This window comes from Trachypithecus francoisi, unplaced genomic scaffold (assembly GCF_009764315.1).
Source record: "Trachypithecus francoisi isolate TF-2019V2 unplaced genomic scaffold, Tfra_2.0 Lachesis_group4, whole genome shotgun sequence".
In the NCBI taxonomy this organism is placed as follows: domain Eukaryota; kingdom Metazoa; phylum Chordata; class Mammalia; order Primates; family Cercopithecidae; genus Trachypithecus; species Trachypithecus francoisi.
The window spans coordinates 151,655,582-151,673,923 of NW_022681469.1; the positions used below are offsets into that span (position 1 = coordinate 151,655,582).

Consider the following 18,342-nt stretch of genomic DNA (forward strand, 5'->3'; position numbering starts at 1 on the left):
TGTTTCTTATAAGTCTCATGACTAACTACTATGTTAACACAGTAAACAAGTTTGCATGCAAAATAACATAAAACGTTTTAATGCAAAAGCTGCCATGACGTCCAAAAGTTTTCCAATAGAAAATGGAAAGTAGAAAAGAGAAAGAAGTTGGCTAGTTAGGTGACTAACAATAAAAACTGTAGACTAAACTTCACTCATTAAAATAATTATATAAAATAAGAGAAAATTTTCTGAATTGTACTATCAATATAGAAAAGACGTAGTATTCCAAATATTGAATCAACAAAGGTCATGTTATTTTGCAACCTTGAATATTCACACTTTAAAACATAAGATTCTGCAAAAAAAAAAAAAAATGCTGTGCTGTATCATAGAAAATTTAAAATTCTTCACTTACCATTAGCTCTCTCAAAAATTTAATTTCTAAGATATATTTTCTAGTAAACAGTATGTGCCACACTTCATGTAAGAATTTAATAAGATTTTCCTTTTAAAAACAGAGAAAAACAACGCTGATTTAATCCTCTCACCTGTGGACAGGGTATGCCTTTTATCTTAACTAATCTGAAAATTATATTGATAAGCAAACTCTCTAGTTATAACCAGTTTTTCAGTGCATTAAAAAATACCAATTTTCTCATCAAAACCTACAAAGTACCATGTGAAATGACATGGCATGAAGACAACAGTGAGAAAACTGTGGCAGTAACACAGAAAAAGAAGGACTGTGTTGAATACACGGAAGGGACATAATAAGATAAACAAAACTGAAGATAATTAGGAAATTTAAAAAAAAAGTCTCTTTAAATTCAGCAAAATTCAGCTTTGCAGCCTGAAAAAAAATGTTCTCTCCACATGAAAACTCCATGTTATTTCTTCACTATTAATATTTTCCATCTCTGACTTGTAGTTACAAACTAACACCAGTAGAAATACATATGGCTCATTATGAAGCACCTGTTACACAATAAGCAATGTCATGTTTGTTTGCTGCATTTATATATAAAAGCACTTTCATGACTTATGAAGTCTTTCAAGTTCTTACCTGAACAAACTGGCTCAATAAATTTACTTATGTCAATTATAACAAGACAAAAGAACACTAACTAAAGTAGGCTTATATAGAATTCTCCAGCGGAAAGAAGAAATAGAATGTTCTAACTAAATAAAATGTAATACACAAATTTTGGAAACACATCTAGAAGTTATTTTGTGCACACTATTAAACTATAAAAAATTATTCTTATAATCCATGACCAGCTCACATGATGAATATCTGATAAATTATAAAAGAGAAAAGCATAAGTAACAAGAAAATTATAGGTGTAGCATGAGTATCAGGCAAGTATAAACAAAAACTTTGCATGGGGAGATTCTAAATCATAAGCCAGATTTTACAGAAATGAATTCAATGCAAAGCAGAAGATACAGATTTGCTTCCAGCATTTTTGAGGTTTTCAGTTGTCTAGTAAATTAGTCACCTTTTAAAAATTATTAGTTTTGGCCGGGCGTGGTGGCTCACACCTGTAATCCCAGCACTTTGGGTGGCTGAGGCATGCGGCTCACGAGGTCAGGAGATTGAGACCATCCTGGCTAACGCGGTGAAACCCCATCTCTACTAAAAATACAAAAAAATTAGCTGGGCATGGTGCCAGGCGCCTGTAGTCCCAGCTACTAGGGAGGCTGAGGCAGGAGAATGGCCTGAACCTGGGAAGTGGAGCTTGCAGTGAGCTGAGATCATGCCACTGCACTCCAGCCTGGGCAACAGAGCAAGACTCCAGCTCAAAAAAAAAAAAAAAATTATTAGTTTTTTTCCAATATTGCTCTTTTCTTCTGAAAATAGGTACAAGCTAATACACAAACACACTAATTTGCTCCATAATTTTCTTATACTGAAGGTTTTAGAGTAATATGTGTGTACAGTTAAGTGTACGTAAATCAAAACTAAAATTCTGTATGTTTGCAGGCAGAGAGGTCATATGTTCAAAGAAATATAACATTTTTAAATGTTTATTAAGAACTCAGAATTTCCTCATGATTTATTTATACTTGTATGTAATTTTTATTACAACCATAAAAATGACTGTAGTCAGTAACAACTGTACATTCTAAAGTATCTGAAAGTGTGGAATTGGTTTGTAATACAAAGGAGAAATGCTGGAGTTAATGGATACGTCTTTTGCCCTGAAGTGATTAATACATAAAATTATATGCCTGTATCAAAATAGGGCATACATGGCATAAAGATATACATACAGTATGTATCCACAAAAAATAAGAGAAATAAGTTTAAATTTTTAAAACAATAAAAATCTAAACTATGGGAACAATATTCTTTATTAGTAGTTTAAAGCCATTAGCAAAAATAATTACTAGAGATGTTAACCCATTATGTTATCAAGTAGTATATTGTTACCCTCTTTTACTTAAACCCTTGAGTAATGCGGGACAGGTAAAGTCAGTGGCATGAAGACACTTCATTGAATGCACAATAGTTTTAACATGTTAAAAAAAAAGTTTAATTCAAAAATTAAGTTCACACATAATCCAAAAATTTTTAACACACAATTTTATCACATAAGTGGTTAGTAAAATGATGTACTACTAATTAACTTTAAGATTAAAATTTTTTTACCATAATGCAGAAGAATATTGCTCTGAACACCTACTTCATGGATCACTCAATATTATACGTTAAACACAAAAAGCCTCTTCACTCAGGTTTTCATCATGCATCTTACATTTTAATATCCTTATTCTTTCATAGAAAGTGTCATAAATAATATCCACCTAACAGAAATGATTTCTCATATCTTTGATGCATGAAAAATTAATCACATGCTTTCATGTGTGAATAGGAATGAAGAGCATGAAGTAATCTGAGAGTTGAATTACATCATTTGCTTTTCAAAAACTAATTTTTCAAGAAAAAATATAATTTGAATGTAGTAATAAATCTACAAAAAAATCTACTTCTTTTAAAGTTATATACAATTTATCTACCAACTTTAGCTTTAAATTATTTTCTATACTCAGCATTCTGATTTAGTGCAATGTCTGAAGTGTCAATACCTTAGATATTTCTACTATGAATTCTCTGATATTTACATAGACTTAATTTTGGATTATTTTTATATTTACTGCACTTGCAAAAATATATTTTAGTATGAGGCCTCTGGTATTTTCTAAGCTGTAGTATTTTTAAAAACGTTTTTCCAAATGCATTACATTTACAGTGTTTTTCTCCAATATAAATTTTCTGGTGAATAAAGTTTGAGCAACTGCTTCAGGATTTTCCTCTAGTACAAAATGGGTACAACAATATCTGTGACACAAGTAAAGGTACTAAAACCCTCTCGTATTTGTAACGTTTGTCCTCAAAATGAATACTCTTTTTTTTTTTTTTTTTTTTGGTTTTGTTTTTGAGACGAAGTTTTTGCTCTTCTTGCCTTGGCTGGAGTGTAGTGGTGTGACTTCAGCTCACTGCAACCTTTGCCTCCCAGGTTTGCTGAAGCAATTCTGCTTCAGCCTCCCAAGTGGCTGGGATTACAGGGGCTTGCCACCATACGCAGCTAATTTTTGTAAAATTTTTAATGGAGATGGGGTTTTGCTATGCTGGCCAGGCTGGTCTCAAACTCCTGCCCTCTTGTGATCCACCCACCACGGCCTCCCAAAGTGCTGGCATTACAGATGTGAGCCAGCACACCTGGCTCCTCTTCTTCACTTTAAAGGCTTATATTTTCTGAAAGATCTCTTGACAAAAATTGCATTTATAATGTTTTTATTAAGTACTAACTCTCTAATGTTGAGTAAAATGTGAGCAGATAATAATGGCTTTTCCACATTCCTTGTATTTGTACAATCTTTCAGAAGCATAAATGCTTTCCTGTGCAATAAGGGTTGAGCATTTATTAAAAGTGTTACCCCGTTCTTCACACTGCTGGGAGTTTTCTTCAGTATGGATTATCTTATCTACAATCAAGTGTGACAACCATTTAAAGGCTTTGTGACATTTTTCACATTTCTAGCATTTTTCACCAGTATGATTTATGTTAGGAAATTTGAGGTGTTGTCAAAATTATTGTCACATCATTCAGGTTTGTAAAGTTTTCAGTATTATGTTTAGTGAGGTTTGAGGATTGGTTTAAAGTGTTGCCACATTATTCACATTTGCAGGGTTTCTCTCAAAGTATAAATTGTCTTATGTGTAGCAAGGTGTGAGGACCAGTTAAGGTATTGCCACATTTTTTACATTTGTAGGATTTCTCTCCAGTATAAATACTCTTACATGTAGTTAAGAGTTGAGAATCAGTTAAAAGCTTTGCCACAGACTTCACATTTGTAGGGTTTCTTTCCAGTATGAATTTTCTTATCTGCAGTAAGGGTTACGGAAGGTTAAAAGCTTTGCAACATTCTTCACAATTGTAGACTCTCTCTCCAGTAGGAATTTCTGTATGGTAAGGTATGAGGATTGGTTAAAAGCTTCACCACATTCTTCCCAATTATAGAATGCCTCTCCAGTATAAATTGTCTTAAGTGTAGAAAGGTGTGAGGACTGATTAAAGGCATTGTCACATTCTTCTCATTTGTATGGCTTCTCTCCAGTATGAATTATCTTATGTTTAGTAAAAGTTGAGGACCAGTTAAACGCTTTGCCACATTTTACACATTTGTAGCATTCTCCCCAGTACAAATTTTCTCACGTTCAGTAAGGTTTGAAGGTTAAAAGCTTTTCCACATTCTTTACATTTGTAGGGTTTCTAATCAGTATAAAATATCTTCTGTGTGTAGAAAAGGTTGAAGACTTGTTAAAGGCTTTAACATATTCTTCACATTTGTGGAGATTCTCTCCAGTATGAATTTTCTTATGTGTAGTAATTTTTTAGGATCAATTAAGTTTTGCCACATTCTTCACATTTGTAGGGCTTCTCTCCAGTATGAATTTTCTTATGTGTAGTAAGATTTGAGGATAGGTTGAAAGCTTTGCCATCATCTCCACATTTGTAGGATTTCTCTCCAGTATGAATTATCTTATGTATATTAAGAGATGAGAACTGGTTAAAGGATTTGCCACATTCTTCACATTTGTAGGGTTTCTCTGAAGTATGAATTTTCTTATGTGTAGTAAGGTTTGAGGATTGGTTAAAAGCTTTGCCACATTCTTCACATTTATAGGGTTTCTCTCCAGTATGAATTTTCTTATGTGCAGTAAGGGTTGAGGATAGGTTAAAAGCTTTGCCACATTCTTTACATTTGTAAGGTTTCTCTCCAGTATGAATTATCTTATGTCTATTAAGGGTTGAGGAGCAGTTAAAGGCTTTGCCACATTCTGCACATTGGTAAGGTTTCTCTCCCGTATGAATTCTCTTATGTATAGTTAGGTTTGAGAATCGGTTATAAGCTTTTCCACATTCTTCACATTTGTGGGGTTTCTCTCCAGTATAAATTATCTTATGGTTAGTAATGTTTGAGAATAGGTTTAAAGCTTTTCCATGTTCTTCAAATTTGTAGAGGTTCTCTCCAGTATGAATTATCTTTTGTGTAGTAAGGTGTGAGGACTGGTTAAAAACTTTGCCATGTTCTTCACATTTGTAGGGTTTCTCTCCAGTATGAATAATTTTATGGATAGTAAGGTGTGAGGACTGTTTAAAGGACTTGCCAAATTCTTCACATTTGTTGAGTTTCTCTTTAGTATGAATTATCTTATGTCTAGTAAGTTGATAGGACTGATTAAAGGCTTTTCCACATTCTTCACATTTATAGGGTTTTTCTCCAGTATGAATTCTCTTATGTTTAGTAAGGGTTGAGAATCGGTTAAAAGCTTTGCCACATTCTTCACATTTGTAGGGTTTCTCTCCAGTATGAATTTTCTTATGTTCAGTAAGGTTTGAAGACTGGCTAAAAGCTCTGCCACATTCTTCACATTTGTAGGGTTTCTCTCCAGTATGAATTTTCTTATGTCTAGTAAGGGTTGAGGATCGATTAAAAGCTTTTCCACATTCTTCACATTTGTGTGGTTTCTCTCCAGTATAAATTTTCCTATGGTAATTAGGTTTGAGTGTTGGTTAAAAGCTTTGCCACATTCTTCACACTTATAGGATTTCTCTGCAGTATGAATTTTCTTATGTTCAGTAAGGTTTGAAGACTGGCTAAAAGCTCTGCCACATTCTTCACATTTGTAGGGTTTCTCTCCAGTATGAATTTTCTTATGTCTAGTAAGGGTTGAGGATCGATTAAAAGCTTTTCCACATTCTTCACATTTGTGTGGTTTCTCTCCAGTATAAATTTTCCTATGGTTAATTAGGTTTGAGTGTTGGTTAAACGCTTTGCCACATTCTTCACACTTATAGGATTTCTCTGCAGTATGAATTTTCTTATGTTCAGTAAGGTTTGAAGATTGGTTAAAAGCTTTGCCACATTCTTTACATTTGTAGGGTTTCTCTCCAGTATGAATTATCTTATGTCTAGTAAGAGTTGAGAACTGGTTAAAGACTTTGCCACATTCTTCACATTGGTAGGGTTTCTCTTCCATTAGAATTTTCTTATGTGCAGTAAGTTTTAAGGATTGGTTAAAAGCTTTGTCACATTCTTCACATTTGTCGGGTTTCTCTCCAGTATGAATTTTCTCCTGTTTATTAAGGTTTGAGGATATGTTAAACCCTCTGCCACATTCTTTACATTTGAAGGGTTTCTCCCTAGCATGTATTCTCTTATGGTTAGTAAGATTTGAGAATAGGTTAAAAGCTTTTCCACATTCTTCACATTTATAGAGGTTCTCGCCAGTGTGAAGTATCTTTTGTGTGGTTAGGTGTGAGGACTGGCTAAAGACTTTGTCACATTCTTCATATTTGTAAGGTTTTTCTCCAGTATTAATTATTTTATGTATACTAAGGTGTGAGGCCTGTTTAAAGGCCTTGTCACATTCTTCATATTTGTTGGATTTCTCTTCAGTATGAATTATCTTATGCCTAGTAAGTTGTGAGGACTGGTTAAAGACTTTGCCACATTCTCCACATTTGTAGGGGTTTTCTCCAGTATGAGTTCTCTTATGTTTAGTAAGGGTTGAGAATCGGTTAAAAGCTTTGCCACATTCTTCACATTTGTAGGGTTTCTCTCCAGTATGAATTTTCTTATGTTCAGTAAGGTTTGAAGACTGGCTAAAAGCTCTGCCACATTCTTCACATTTGTAGGGTTTCTCTCCAGTATGAATTTTCTTATGTCTAGTAAGGGTTGAGGATCGATTAAAAGCTTTTCCACATTCTTCACATTTGTGTGGTTTCTCTCCAGTATAAATTTTCCTATGGTTAATTAGGTTTGAGTGTTGGTTAAAAGCTTTGCCACATTCTTCACATTTATAGGAATTCACTCTAGTATGAATTCTTCTATGCTGAGTTAGTTGTGAAAGAATGTAAAATAATTTGCCACATTCTTTACATTTGAAGTGTTTGTTTCCTGTATGTCTTCTCTTATATCTATTTGAATTTGAAAATTTATCAAAGACTTTCACATATTTATTACATTGGAATATTTTGCTTGGTGTAGCTGTCAAATATTGTTTAACTGTATTACGACCTCCTTTGTGCCCCGTACACTCATCCACATGTTTAAAGCCTTTTCTTAACTGTAAATTCTCATATTCACATCTTCCATATCTTCTCAGTGTCACTTTTTGGAAAGAATCTTTTATGTTCTGCTCTGGCCAAAGGTCTTGGGCAAAATGAAAAGACATTACTGAAAGAAATCAAAATAAGAAATTACTCCACTTGCTAGATTCATATAAATGTACTTTACAAATCTAATCTATAAAATTGTACAAACTACATAAGCAAGATTGCATAGCAAAATACCACAGGCTCTAATTTCTTCATAGACACATAAATGTAACAAAAACATAATGACCAAAATACATTTGTGGAAAATGTATAAATGAGTTTGGTGTGTGCAGTGCCCCAGGTGAGCACAATGCAAAGAGCCACAGAGAAGAGACAAGTCTGTTTTATTTACCAACAAAGTTCTTTCTGTTCCCCAATATAACACAGTGCCTTTAGAAGTAAATTGCCTACTCCTAGTTTTTCTTTTTTAAAGAAAAGAAAAATAATAACAAACATATACATCTTCATTTCTGGCTTCTACATGCCTTCGCAGACATTGGTTTCTGTCTCCCGTGACATAGAGGGCTGAAAGAAATGGTAGTATACTTTGGAATGACATTTTGAGTCTGCTGAGATCAAAGGCAAATGTTACAGCAGTGAAGAGACTGCAGTACTACAGACAGGTAACAGTTGTAGCAAGTGATTACTGACTATCAAGAAGAAACATGAACAAACTTTTAACTGGAAAAAAAAAAGCTAGAAAATTTCAGACAAGACACATCCTAAGAACATGTCTGAAAGACTATCAGAATCACTACTCGAGACAAATGGTTTCCGACTATACCAGGACAAAGCTACATTATAAAGATTGTGACAGACAACTTGTTTTTAATTTACAAATTTCAATTAAAGATTACAATGTATAAAAAATATTAGGGCAATACAGCCCCGCAAAAATTGTACAATTTTCAGAAAGCAACCATTAAAAACTAAAAATATACAGATTAACTTTTAAAATTTAAAATAAATTGAATAATATTCCATGAGTGAACAGGAATACAAACTATTGAAAATCAGAAAAATGAGAATACCAAAAAAAAAAATTAAAAATAGCAAAAAACAGAAGTTGTGGAGGTAAAAATACAAAAAACCCAAAAATATCAAAGAAAAATTAATGTAAAAATAAAGACAACAAACAAACTAGAATACACACAAAGACATATATAAAACATATATAAGCAAAATTTCAAAAGTCACAGACAAGAGAATCTTGGGAACTGCAAGATGAAAGTGATATTTCATTTATAATAATAGTCTTATAAGATAGCCAGTGAACCAGGCCAGAAGGGAAGTGTGATACAGTCAAAGTGCTGAAAACAATAGCTGTCAAGTGAGAATACCAACAACTGTCCTGCCAAATAAAAGAAAAACACCTTCCAAAATAACAAAATTCGGCTGGGTGTGATGACTCATGTCTGTAATCCCAGCACATTGGGAGACCAAGGTGAGTGGATCACTTGTGGTCAGGAGTTCGAGATCAGCCTGATCAACATGGTGAAACCCCATCTGTACTAAAAATACAAAAAATAATTAGTGAGACATGGTGGTGCACTCTTGTAATCCCAGTTACTTGGGAAGTAAGAGACAGAAGAATCGCTTGAACCCAGGAGGTGGAGGTTGCAGTAAGCCTAGGTCACACCACTACACTCTAGCATGGGCAACAAGAGTGAAACTCCATCTCAAAATAAATAAATAAATAACAACATTCTGAAAATGTATTTTGGTGCTGCCTATGCCCTACATATCGAAGATGCTGAAAGGAGTTCCTTCCACTGAAAATAACATGATACAAGAAAATGGCATATAATCATGAAAATACATGACTTTTGGCCAGGTACGGTGGCTCATGCCTGTAATCCCAGCACTTTGGGAGGCGGAGGAGGGCAGATCACAAGGCCAAGAGATCGAGACCATCCTGGCAAACATGGTGAAATCCTGTCTCTACTAAAAATACAAAAATTAGCTGGGTGTGATGGTGCATGCCTGTAATCCCAGCTACTCAGGAGGCTGAAGCAGAAGAATCACTTGAACCCAGGAAACAGAGGTTGCAGTGGGCCAAGATCACACCACTGCACTCTAGCCTGGTGACAGAGTAAGACTCCATCTAAAAAAAATGAATAAATAACTTTCTGGGAAAGATATGTACATACACAAAAACAGAATTTCACAGCATTATCATAATGATGCATAAAGCATTTTTAATTATTCTCTAAAATGTGAAAGATAAAAAGCACAGAAATTATTATAAACACCTGCTAATGAATATACAACATATAAAGATATAATTAACATCAATGACGAAGTTGAGGGCAGATGTAATGAATAAGAATTTTCATATGCAAATAAAGTTGATTTTTTACTAGATTATAATATACTGTTTTATCTTGTAGAGGTTTTCTGTAATCCCCAAGGAACCACAAAGAATATACCTGTGTAGATACACAAAACCAAGTAAGAAAGAAATAAAAGCATATAAATACAAAAATCAAAAGACACAAAGGAAGAAAAAAGAGAGAAAATAAGGGACAAAGATACAAGAATCAAATTAAACAATAACGTTAGCAAGTGTTTCTGTTTCAGAAGATTATTTAAATATACATATAATTAACTTTATTTAAATATCTATATATTAAATCAAGAGACAAACTTTTGGCCAGGCATGGTGGCTCATACCTTTAATCCCAGCACTTTGGGAGGCTGAGGCAGGTGGATCAACTGAAGTCAGGAGTTCAAGACCAGCCTAGCCAACATGGTAAAACCCCATTCAATTGAAAATACAAAAATTAGCTGGGCATGGTGGCAGGTGCCTGTAATCCCAGCTACTCAGAAGGCTAAGACAGGAGAATTGCTTGAACCTCAGAGGCAGAAGTTGCAGTGAGCCAAGATCATACCACAGCACTTTAGCCTGGGCAACAAGAGCAAAACTCCATTTCCCAAATAAATAAATAAAGACATACATTCAATAATGGAATTAAAAATTTTTGAAAACCAAGATCCAACTTGACTTTCTACAAGAGTCAGCTGAGACCTAATTATAAAACAAGACTGAAAGTGGCATGATGGATGTATATATTCTACACAAATATTAACAAAATGAGAAAAGATGTCCAAAAAATTACACAAGCTACATCTTAAGTCAAAAACTGTCATATTTTATAAAATGTACTTTAAGTCAAAACTCCAAAGAGAAACATTAAACAATAATAGATTCATTTACCAGGAACCTATGACAAATTTGTATATACAAGTGTGTGTTGTGTGTGTGTGTATCTCACATTATGGTTTCAAACACATAAAGCAAATATTAACAGAATAAAAGAAACACATAGAGAGCAACATAATTATAGTAGAATATTTCAATACCCCACTTTCTGTAATAAAAATAAAGACAGAATATAAGGGAAGAGAGGACTCAAAGGCAGTAAAAAACAGATATATTTAACAGAAATATAGAGAACACTTCTCAAGAACATTAGGATGTACACACTTTTCAATAGCTTATACAACATTCTCCTTGACAGACCACCTGGTAGGCCAAATAAGAAGTCTTAACAAATTTTATAAAACTGAATTTTTATGGATTACTTTCTATGACAAAAATGAAATGAGAATATAAAACAATAATAGAAAAAAACTGAAAAACTGGCTGGGTGCAGTAGCTCACAACTATAAGGGAGGCCAAGGCGGGAGAATCACGAGGTCAGAAGATTGAGACCATCCTGGCTAACATGGTGAAACCCCGCCTCTACTAAAAATACAAAAAAAATAGCTGGGCATGGTGGCGGGCGCCTGTAGTCCCAGCTACTCGGGAGGCTGAGGCAGGAGAATCACTTGAACCTGGGAGGTGGAGGATGCAGTGAGCCAAGATTGCACCACTGCACTCCAGCCTGGGTGACAGAGTGAGACTCTGTCTCAAAAAAAAAAAAAAAAAAATACTGAAAACTTTTACAAAGACATAGACATTAAACCCCACACTTTTGAGTATGCTCTTGTTCAAGGGTTGAAATAATTAATATTGTGAAGATATCCATACTGCTCAAAGTAATCTACTAATTTAATGTAATGTTTTTTAAAATTTCTCATTGCATTTAAAGTATATAAAATCTCAAGAGACAATATAGTACCCAAGAATCTTCCCCCCCCAAAAAAAGAAAAAAAAAAGCAATGTTAAAGGCATTACAGTTCTTGAATTCAAAACACATTACAAAGCTACAGAATTAATTTGGTAGGAGCATAAAGGTAAAAAAAGGTTGACCAATAAAGTAGAATGCAGTACATATATAAACTTACACATATATGATCATATGAAGAGCTATTTGCATACCAATAATTATTGTAGGATTGTCACTGAAAGCACATAAGTAAAAACAATGCAAATTTCTGTCACCAAACCACTCAGTAGATATAATTTGAAATACCCAGGATTGAAAAAGCAGGAAATATTCTAACAACTATAGAGACAAAGCTAGAAGACATTATGTAAAATGAAATGGGCCAGCCACAGAAAGATGGAGATTGTATGATATATATAAAACAGTTACACTCTTAGAATCAGAAAACAGAGTGGTGTTTGTAAAGTGTGACAAAAATGGGAAAAACTGGTAGTTGTTTAATATGTATTGAGATTTAGTTGTGCAAGATAAAAACATTCTAGGGATATGTTGCATAGCACTGTCAATATAACTAAGATGACTAAATTGAATATTTAAAAATACTTGATTATAAATTTTGTTATGTGTTTTTGACAAGTAAAAATAAATAATCATACCTAAAAAAGATAGAGTTATGACAGTTTTCAAATTATCTTTCAATCCAAATGTTTCCTCCCACACAAAAATATGGATTCAAATATAACTAAATGTTGAAATTAGGAGAATTTTTATGACTGCTCACCTAGACAAAGTTAAACAACCATTCATAACAAACCTGTATCAGAAAAATACAAGTCATTAAAAAAAACAGGGACAATATTTACAAAGACATAATTATATTGGCAGTAGACAATGAATATGGCTAATTTATAGTTGATTTTGCTCCACACTGTCTTAAACTGCAGAGTTAAATATTGTCATACACAATTAAAATATAAACTAAAACATCAAAATACAATTAACTGGTGTGAGGTGGCATATCCTAAAATATATAACACAAAAATATTAAATTGCAAAACAAAATTACAACATGGAATGTAAAACTTATCGAACGCCATCAAGTATGTCAATATATTCAAGAAAGAAATAGTGGAAGAAGAATATAGGAAAAAAAGTAATAGAAAGGTTACCTGAAGACATAAAAGGCGGAGAACTTCCCAAATTTTGATGTAATAAACAATTTTAACCAGTAAGACTTGATTCAAAATTATTTTACTTCAAAGAAAAAATACAAATAAAGACTTTCCGAAATAAGAGGTCGGCTGGGTGCGGTGGCTCACACCTATAATCCCAGCACTTTGGGAGGCTGAGGCAGGTGAATAACCTGAGGTCAGGAGAGTTCGAGACCAGCCTGACCAACATGGAGAAACCCTGTTTCTACTAAAAATACAAAATTAGTTGGATGTGGTGGCACATGCCTGTAATCCCAGCTACTCAGGAGGCTGAGGCAGAAGAATTGCTTGAACCCGGGAGGTTCAACCCGGGAGGTTGTGGTGAGCTGAGATCACGCCATTGCACTTCAGCCTGAACAAGAGCGAAACTTTGTCTCAACAAAAAAAAAAGCATATGAAAAATGAAATATTAATCTGTTAATAAATACGCAATATAAAATAATTTGTAATAACAACTGAAAAATACAGAGGTATAGTTTTTGTATTTAATTGAAGTCATTATGAGATTAAAAATATTGGCCGGGTGCAGTGGCTCACTTCGGGAGCCAGCACTTCGGGAGGCTAAGGTAGGTAGATCATGAGGTCAGGAGTTCAAGACTAACCTGGCCAAGATGGTGAAACCCCGTCTCTACTAAAAGTACAAAAATTACAGCGAGCCTGTAATCCCAGCTACTTGGGAGGCTGAGGCAGGAGAATCACTTGAACCTGGGAAGCAGAGGTTGCAGTGAACCAAGATCACGCCACTGCACTCCAGCCTGTATGACAGAGCGAGATTCCATCTCAAAAAAAAAAAAATTGTTCTAAGACGTTTTATGTAATCTCCATTTTTCATGACCATTATGAAAATAATATTTATAGAATGTATGAAAAAAATTTTAAAAATAAAGCATGTCACTACACAATTAAAATTTAAATTGAAGAAAACAAGAAAAAACATATCTAAAGGAAACACATAAAACAATAACAATAAAACTGATTTTATGTATTCTTCATTTATTTAAACAATTTATTTAAATAAATAACTTCATTTATTTAAACAATCATTTTAAATATAAATTAACTAAACAACTTAATAAAAAGAAATGTAATCCCAGTATTTTAGGAGTCCAAGGTGGGCTGAACACTTGATTCTAGGATTGCAAGACCAACACAGGCAACATAACAAAACCCTGTCTCTACAAAAAATACAAAAAAACTAGCTGAGTGTGATGGTAGTCACTTGTAGTAGAGCTACTTGAGAGGCTGAAATAAGAGGATTATCTGAGTTTGGGAGGTTGAGGCTGCAGTGAGTTGTGATTACAACATTACGAGCCAGCCTGATTGACAGAGTGAAACCCCATCTTAAATATAAGTGAATAAGTAAATACATTAAAAAAAAAAAAAAGAAAAAAAGAAAATGCCTGAATGCCTTAAGAAAAAAGCATACAATATGCTGCCTATAAGAGACTAATTTTAGGCCTGGCATAGTCGCTAACACTTGTAATCCCAGCACTTTGGGAGGCAAAGACTAGCCTGGCTAACATGGTAAAACCCTGTCTCTACTAGAAAAAAAAAAAAAAAAATACAAAAATTAGCCAAGCATGGTGGCACACCCCTGTAATACCAGCTACTCAGGAGACTGAGGCAGGAGATCACCCAAACCTGGAAGGCAGAGGTTGCAGTGAGCCAGCCTGGGTGACAGAGCAAGACTGCATCTCAAAAAGAAATAAAAACGAAACTCGTATTAGCATTGAGTCAAATAGGTTGAAAATATCAGAATGGGGAAAATATCTTTATTCTATACAAATAGTAACCACAATTGGGTGAGGTAGTCATAATTATATTAGACATAATATGCTTTAAGTGAAGACTAGCATGAGACAAAGATTGATATTATATAATAGTATAATGAGCTATTCCACCAGGAACATGTAACTATTATATTTATCTATATGTATATGTATATATAACAGTAGGGCTTCAAAATATATAAAGAAAATATTTACAAAAGTGAAGCAAGAAATACATAGCAACATAATAATTGTAGACATCAAGACCCCATTTTCAATAATAAATAGTTCAGATAAAAGATCAATAAGAAAACAGCAAACTTAGAAAACATTATAGACTTATTAATTTTTTACATATAGAAGAATACCTGAGAGCGGATAATTTATAAAGGAAAAAATGGCCAGGTGTGGTGGCTCACGCCTGTAATCCCAACACTTTGGGAGGCAAAGGCGGGTGGATCACCTGAGGTCAGGAGTTCAAGACCAGCCTGGCCAACATGACAAAACCCTGTCTCTAATAAAAATACAAAAATTAGCCAGGCGTGGTAGCAGGCACCTATAATCCCAGCTACTCCAGAGGCTAAGGCAGGAGAATTACTTGAACCCAGGAGGTGGAGGTTGCAGTGAGCTGGGATCACACCATTTCACTCCAGCCTGGGCAACAGAGGAAGACTCAGTCTCAAAAAAAAAAAAAAAAAAAAAAAAAAAAGGTTTATTTGGCTTAGTTTGACAGACTGCACCTGTACAAGAAGTGCATGACAGCATCTCCTTCTGGTGAGGATCTCAGGAAGCTTACGATCATGGTGGAAGGCAAAGAGTAACTGAACATATCATATGGTCATAGACAGAGGAAGTATGAGGTGAAGGAGCTAGTTTCTTTTAATGAACCAGCTCTCATTTGAATTAAGAGTATAAACTTTTTGATTACCAAGAGGATGATGCCAAGCCATTCATGAGGAATTTGGCCCCATAGCCAAAACACTTCCCACTAGGTTTTATATCCAACATTGAAGAGTACATTGCAGCATGAGATTTGCAGAACATGGACATGCAAACCATATTACAGACCAACTAAGCTTAACAGACATATACAAAAGTTTTCAGTCAAAAGCAAGAGAATGTACAATTTTTTTTTTTTTTTTTGAGACAGAGTCTCACTCTGTCGCCCACGCTGGAGTGCAGTGGCGCGATCTTGGCTCACTGCAAGCTCCACCTCCCGGGTTCACTCCATTCTCCTGCCTCAGCCTCCCGAGTAGCTGGGACTACAGGCGCCCACCACGATGCCCGGCTAATTTTGGCATTTTTAGTAGAAACGGGGTTTCACCATGTTAGCCAGGATGGTCTCGATCTCCTGACCTCATGATCCACCTGCCTCGGCCTCCAAAAGTGCTGGGATTATAGGCCTGAGCCACCACACCCGGCCCAGAATGTACAATATTCTTATTTGCATCTGGTGTATTCTGTTAGGAATCATACCAAGTCTTATGAAATTTAAAAATATCAGTGAACTGCAGGGGCTCATGAGACCAAGGTGGGAGGATTACTGGGCCAGAAGTTTGAGACCAGCATGGACAACTTAGTGAGGCCTTATTCCAACAAATAATCAAAATATTATCCAGACATTGTGGTCCCATAGTATGTCTGTAGTCCCAGCTACTCAGGAAACTGAGGTGGAAGAATCACTTGAGCCCAGGAAGCTGAGGCTGCAGTAAGCCAGCCATGCCACTGCACTCTAGCGTGGGTGACAGAGTAAGATCCTGTCCCAAAACAATGACACTTCAATAGATTTAAAACTGTATATTTTATATAATGGGTTTTTACAACAATATTTTAAGAAAAACTGAAAAAATATAGAATTATAAATCTTTTCAAAAATTGCCTCAAATCACAAAAGTGTTTCTCTCATACAAAGGAAATATAAATTCATCATTAAACACACAGTGAAAAAAGATGATTTCCATGACTACTTAGACAAAACCACCATTTAAAATCAGCTAAGAAAGAATATAAACAAGATAAGCCATAACCAAAATTTGGGTCATATTTATAGATAAAACACACACATATATAATCTGATTGTAATAGACATATGGCTAATTTATTTTTTAAACACCACATTGACTTAAAAGTGTACAAACAGAATTGCAAATTGTCTAAAATTACGTAAGTAAAACAAAACACCAATAATCTGATGTTAAGAAACCTACACTGAAAAACCACAGTAATATGGAACTACAAAACAATAAGAGAAATGTTTATTCATGAAATCTTTTTTGCAACATTGATGTACCATTAAGAAAGAATTTGTCTAGATAACTGCAATATTTAACTGTGTACTCATGGAAGACAGGTATTTTGAATCAATGGCACATGTTGTGTGGCAGTAAAAGTTCAGAGAAAATGTAGTATAATCATAAATAGAAAATGCTAATGAGAAAATTTTAATAAATGAGCATGTAAAAGGAAGTGGAGATATTTCTGATATTTAAAATATATGCTATTCTTACACAAAATAAAACTTCTGTAACCTGACTTTAGAAGCAAAGAATACCCTTACACTGCTAAAGAGAAAATAAGTATGTGTATGTATATATTTGTGTATGTAATATATATTTATATGTGTAAGTATGTGTGTGTGCGCACGCACAGAATATGGTTAGAGTCTCTAATATATAAAAGAAGTATTTGAGAATAAATTATGTTATTACTTAGATATAGGCTGAAGAAAGTGGGTGAAAATCCTATAATTTGTTTATACCAACAGCTCAAATTTGTAAGTAACTATTTTAGTAAATATGGAATGCCTACTAATTATCTAATTTACTTTAGGCATAACTTGTAAATTCTAGTATATTGCCCTAAATGTCTGAATCTAAAGTTACAGACAAATTTAAAGTAGGAAATAAAAAACAAAAATATATACAGAGAGTAACATCAGTAAGATGGAAAAATAAAAGGTGCCCTATTTTCTTATACCCCAACAGCAAAAACATTTATCAGCTATCTCTGACCAAAAAAAAAAATGTGTTTATGAGAGAGCCAGGCATCATGTATCACACCTGTGACGACAGCTACATGGTATATTCAGGTTGAAGAATTGCTTCAGACCAGAATTTAAAGACCAGCCTCGGTTATAAAGCAAGAACCCATCTAAAAAATAAATGCCTTAAAGCAAACAAACAAACAAAAAAAAGAACAAAAAAATAGAAAATAAATAAATAAATAAATAATAAGTGCCTTTAAGAGAGCTCCGAGATGCAGGGAGGGAGTTATGAAACTGCTAGAGCCAAAGATTGAGAAGTGTTCCTTTTCAGAAGGCGGGCCCTCATTCAGGAGGCAAACTACAAGACCCCTGTACTTGGCTACAGACCAGGAAACGGCCCTCCCAACTTGGTCCGACTAAGAATTCTGAGCTTACTCTGTCATCACCTCAAATTTCTCCTAGTCACAGTCTGCGAGAGGTCTTGTCTTTCCAGAGGCCTGGAGAACACCCATTTGTAGCCATGCAGGCAGGCCTGCAGACCTTGGCCTTTACTGTGGTCCCTGAAACAGTTCAATGACTCAGTTCCAGCTCCCTGATCCACAGTTCACGGTCAGT

The 18,342-nt window shown here is 34.5% G+C and overlaps 1 protein-coding gene across 1 annotated transcript in view; it reads right to left on the reverse strand.

Moving 5' to 3' along the window:
• Positions 1 to 1,994: 1,994 nt before the first annotated feature.
• LOC117073527 (zinc finger protein 91-like) overlaps positions 1,995 to 18,342 on the reverse strand; it is a 51,120-nt gene continuing 34,772 nt past the window's right edge. Inside the window, 2 exon segments of the mRNA XM_033194551.1 lie at positions 1,995 to 6,046; positions 6,049 to 7,731. Of these exon segments, the coding sequence (XP_033050442.1) occupies positions 4,893 to 6,046; positions 6,049 to 7,731 (2,837 nt within the window). The 3' untranslated portion in view covers positions 1,995 to 4,892.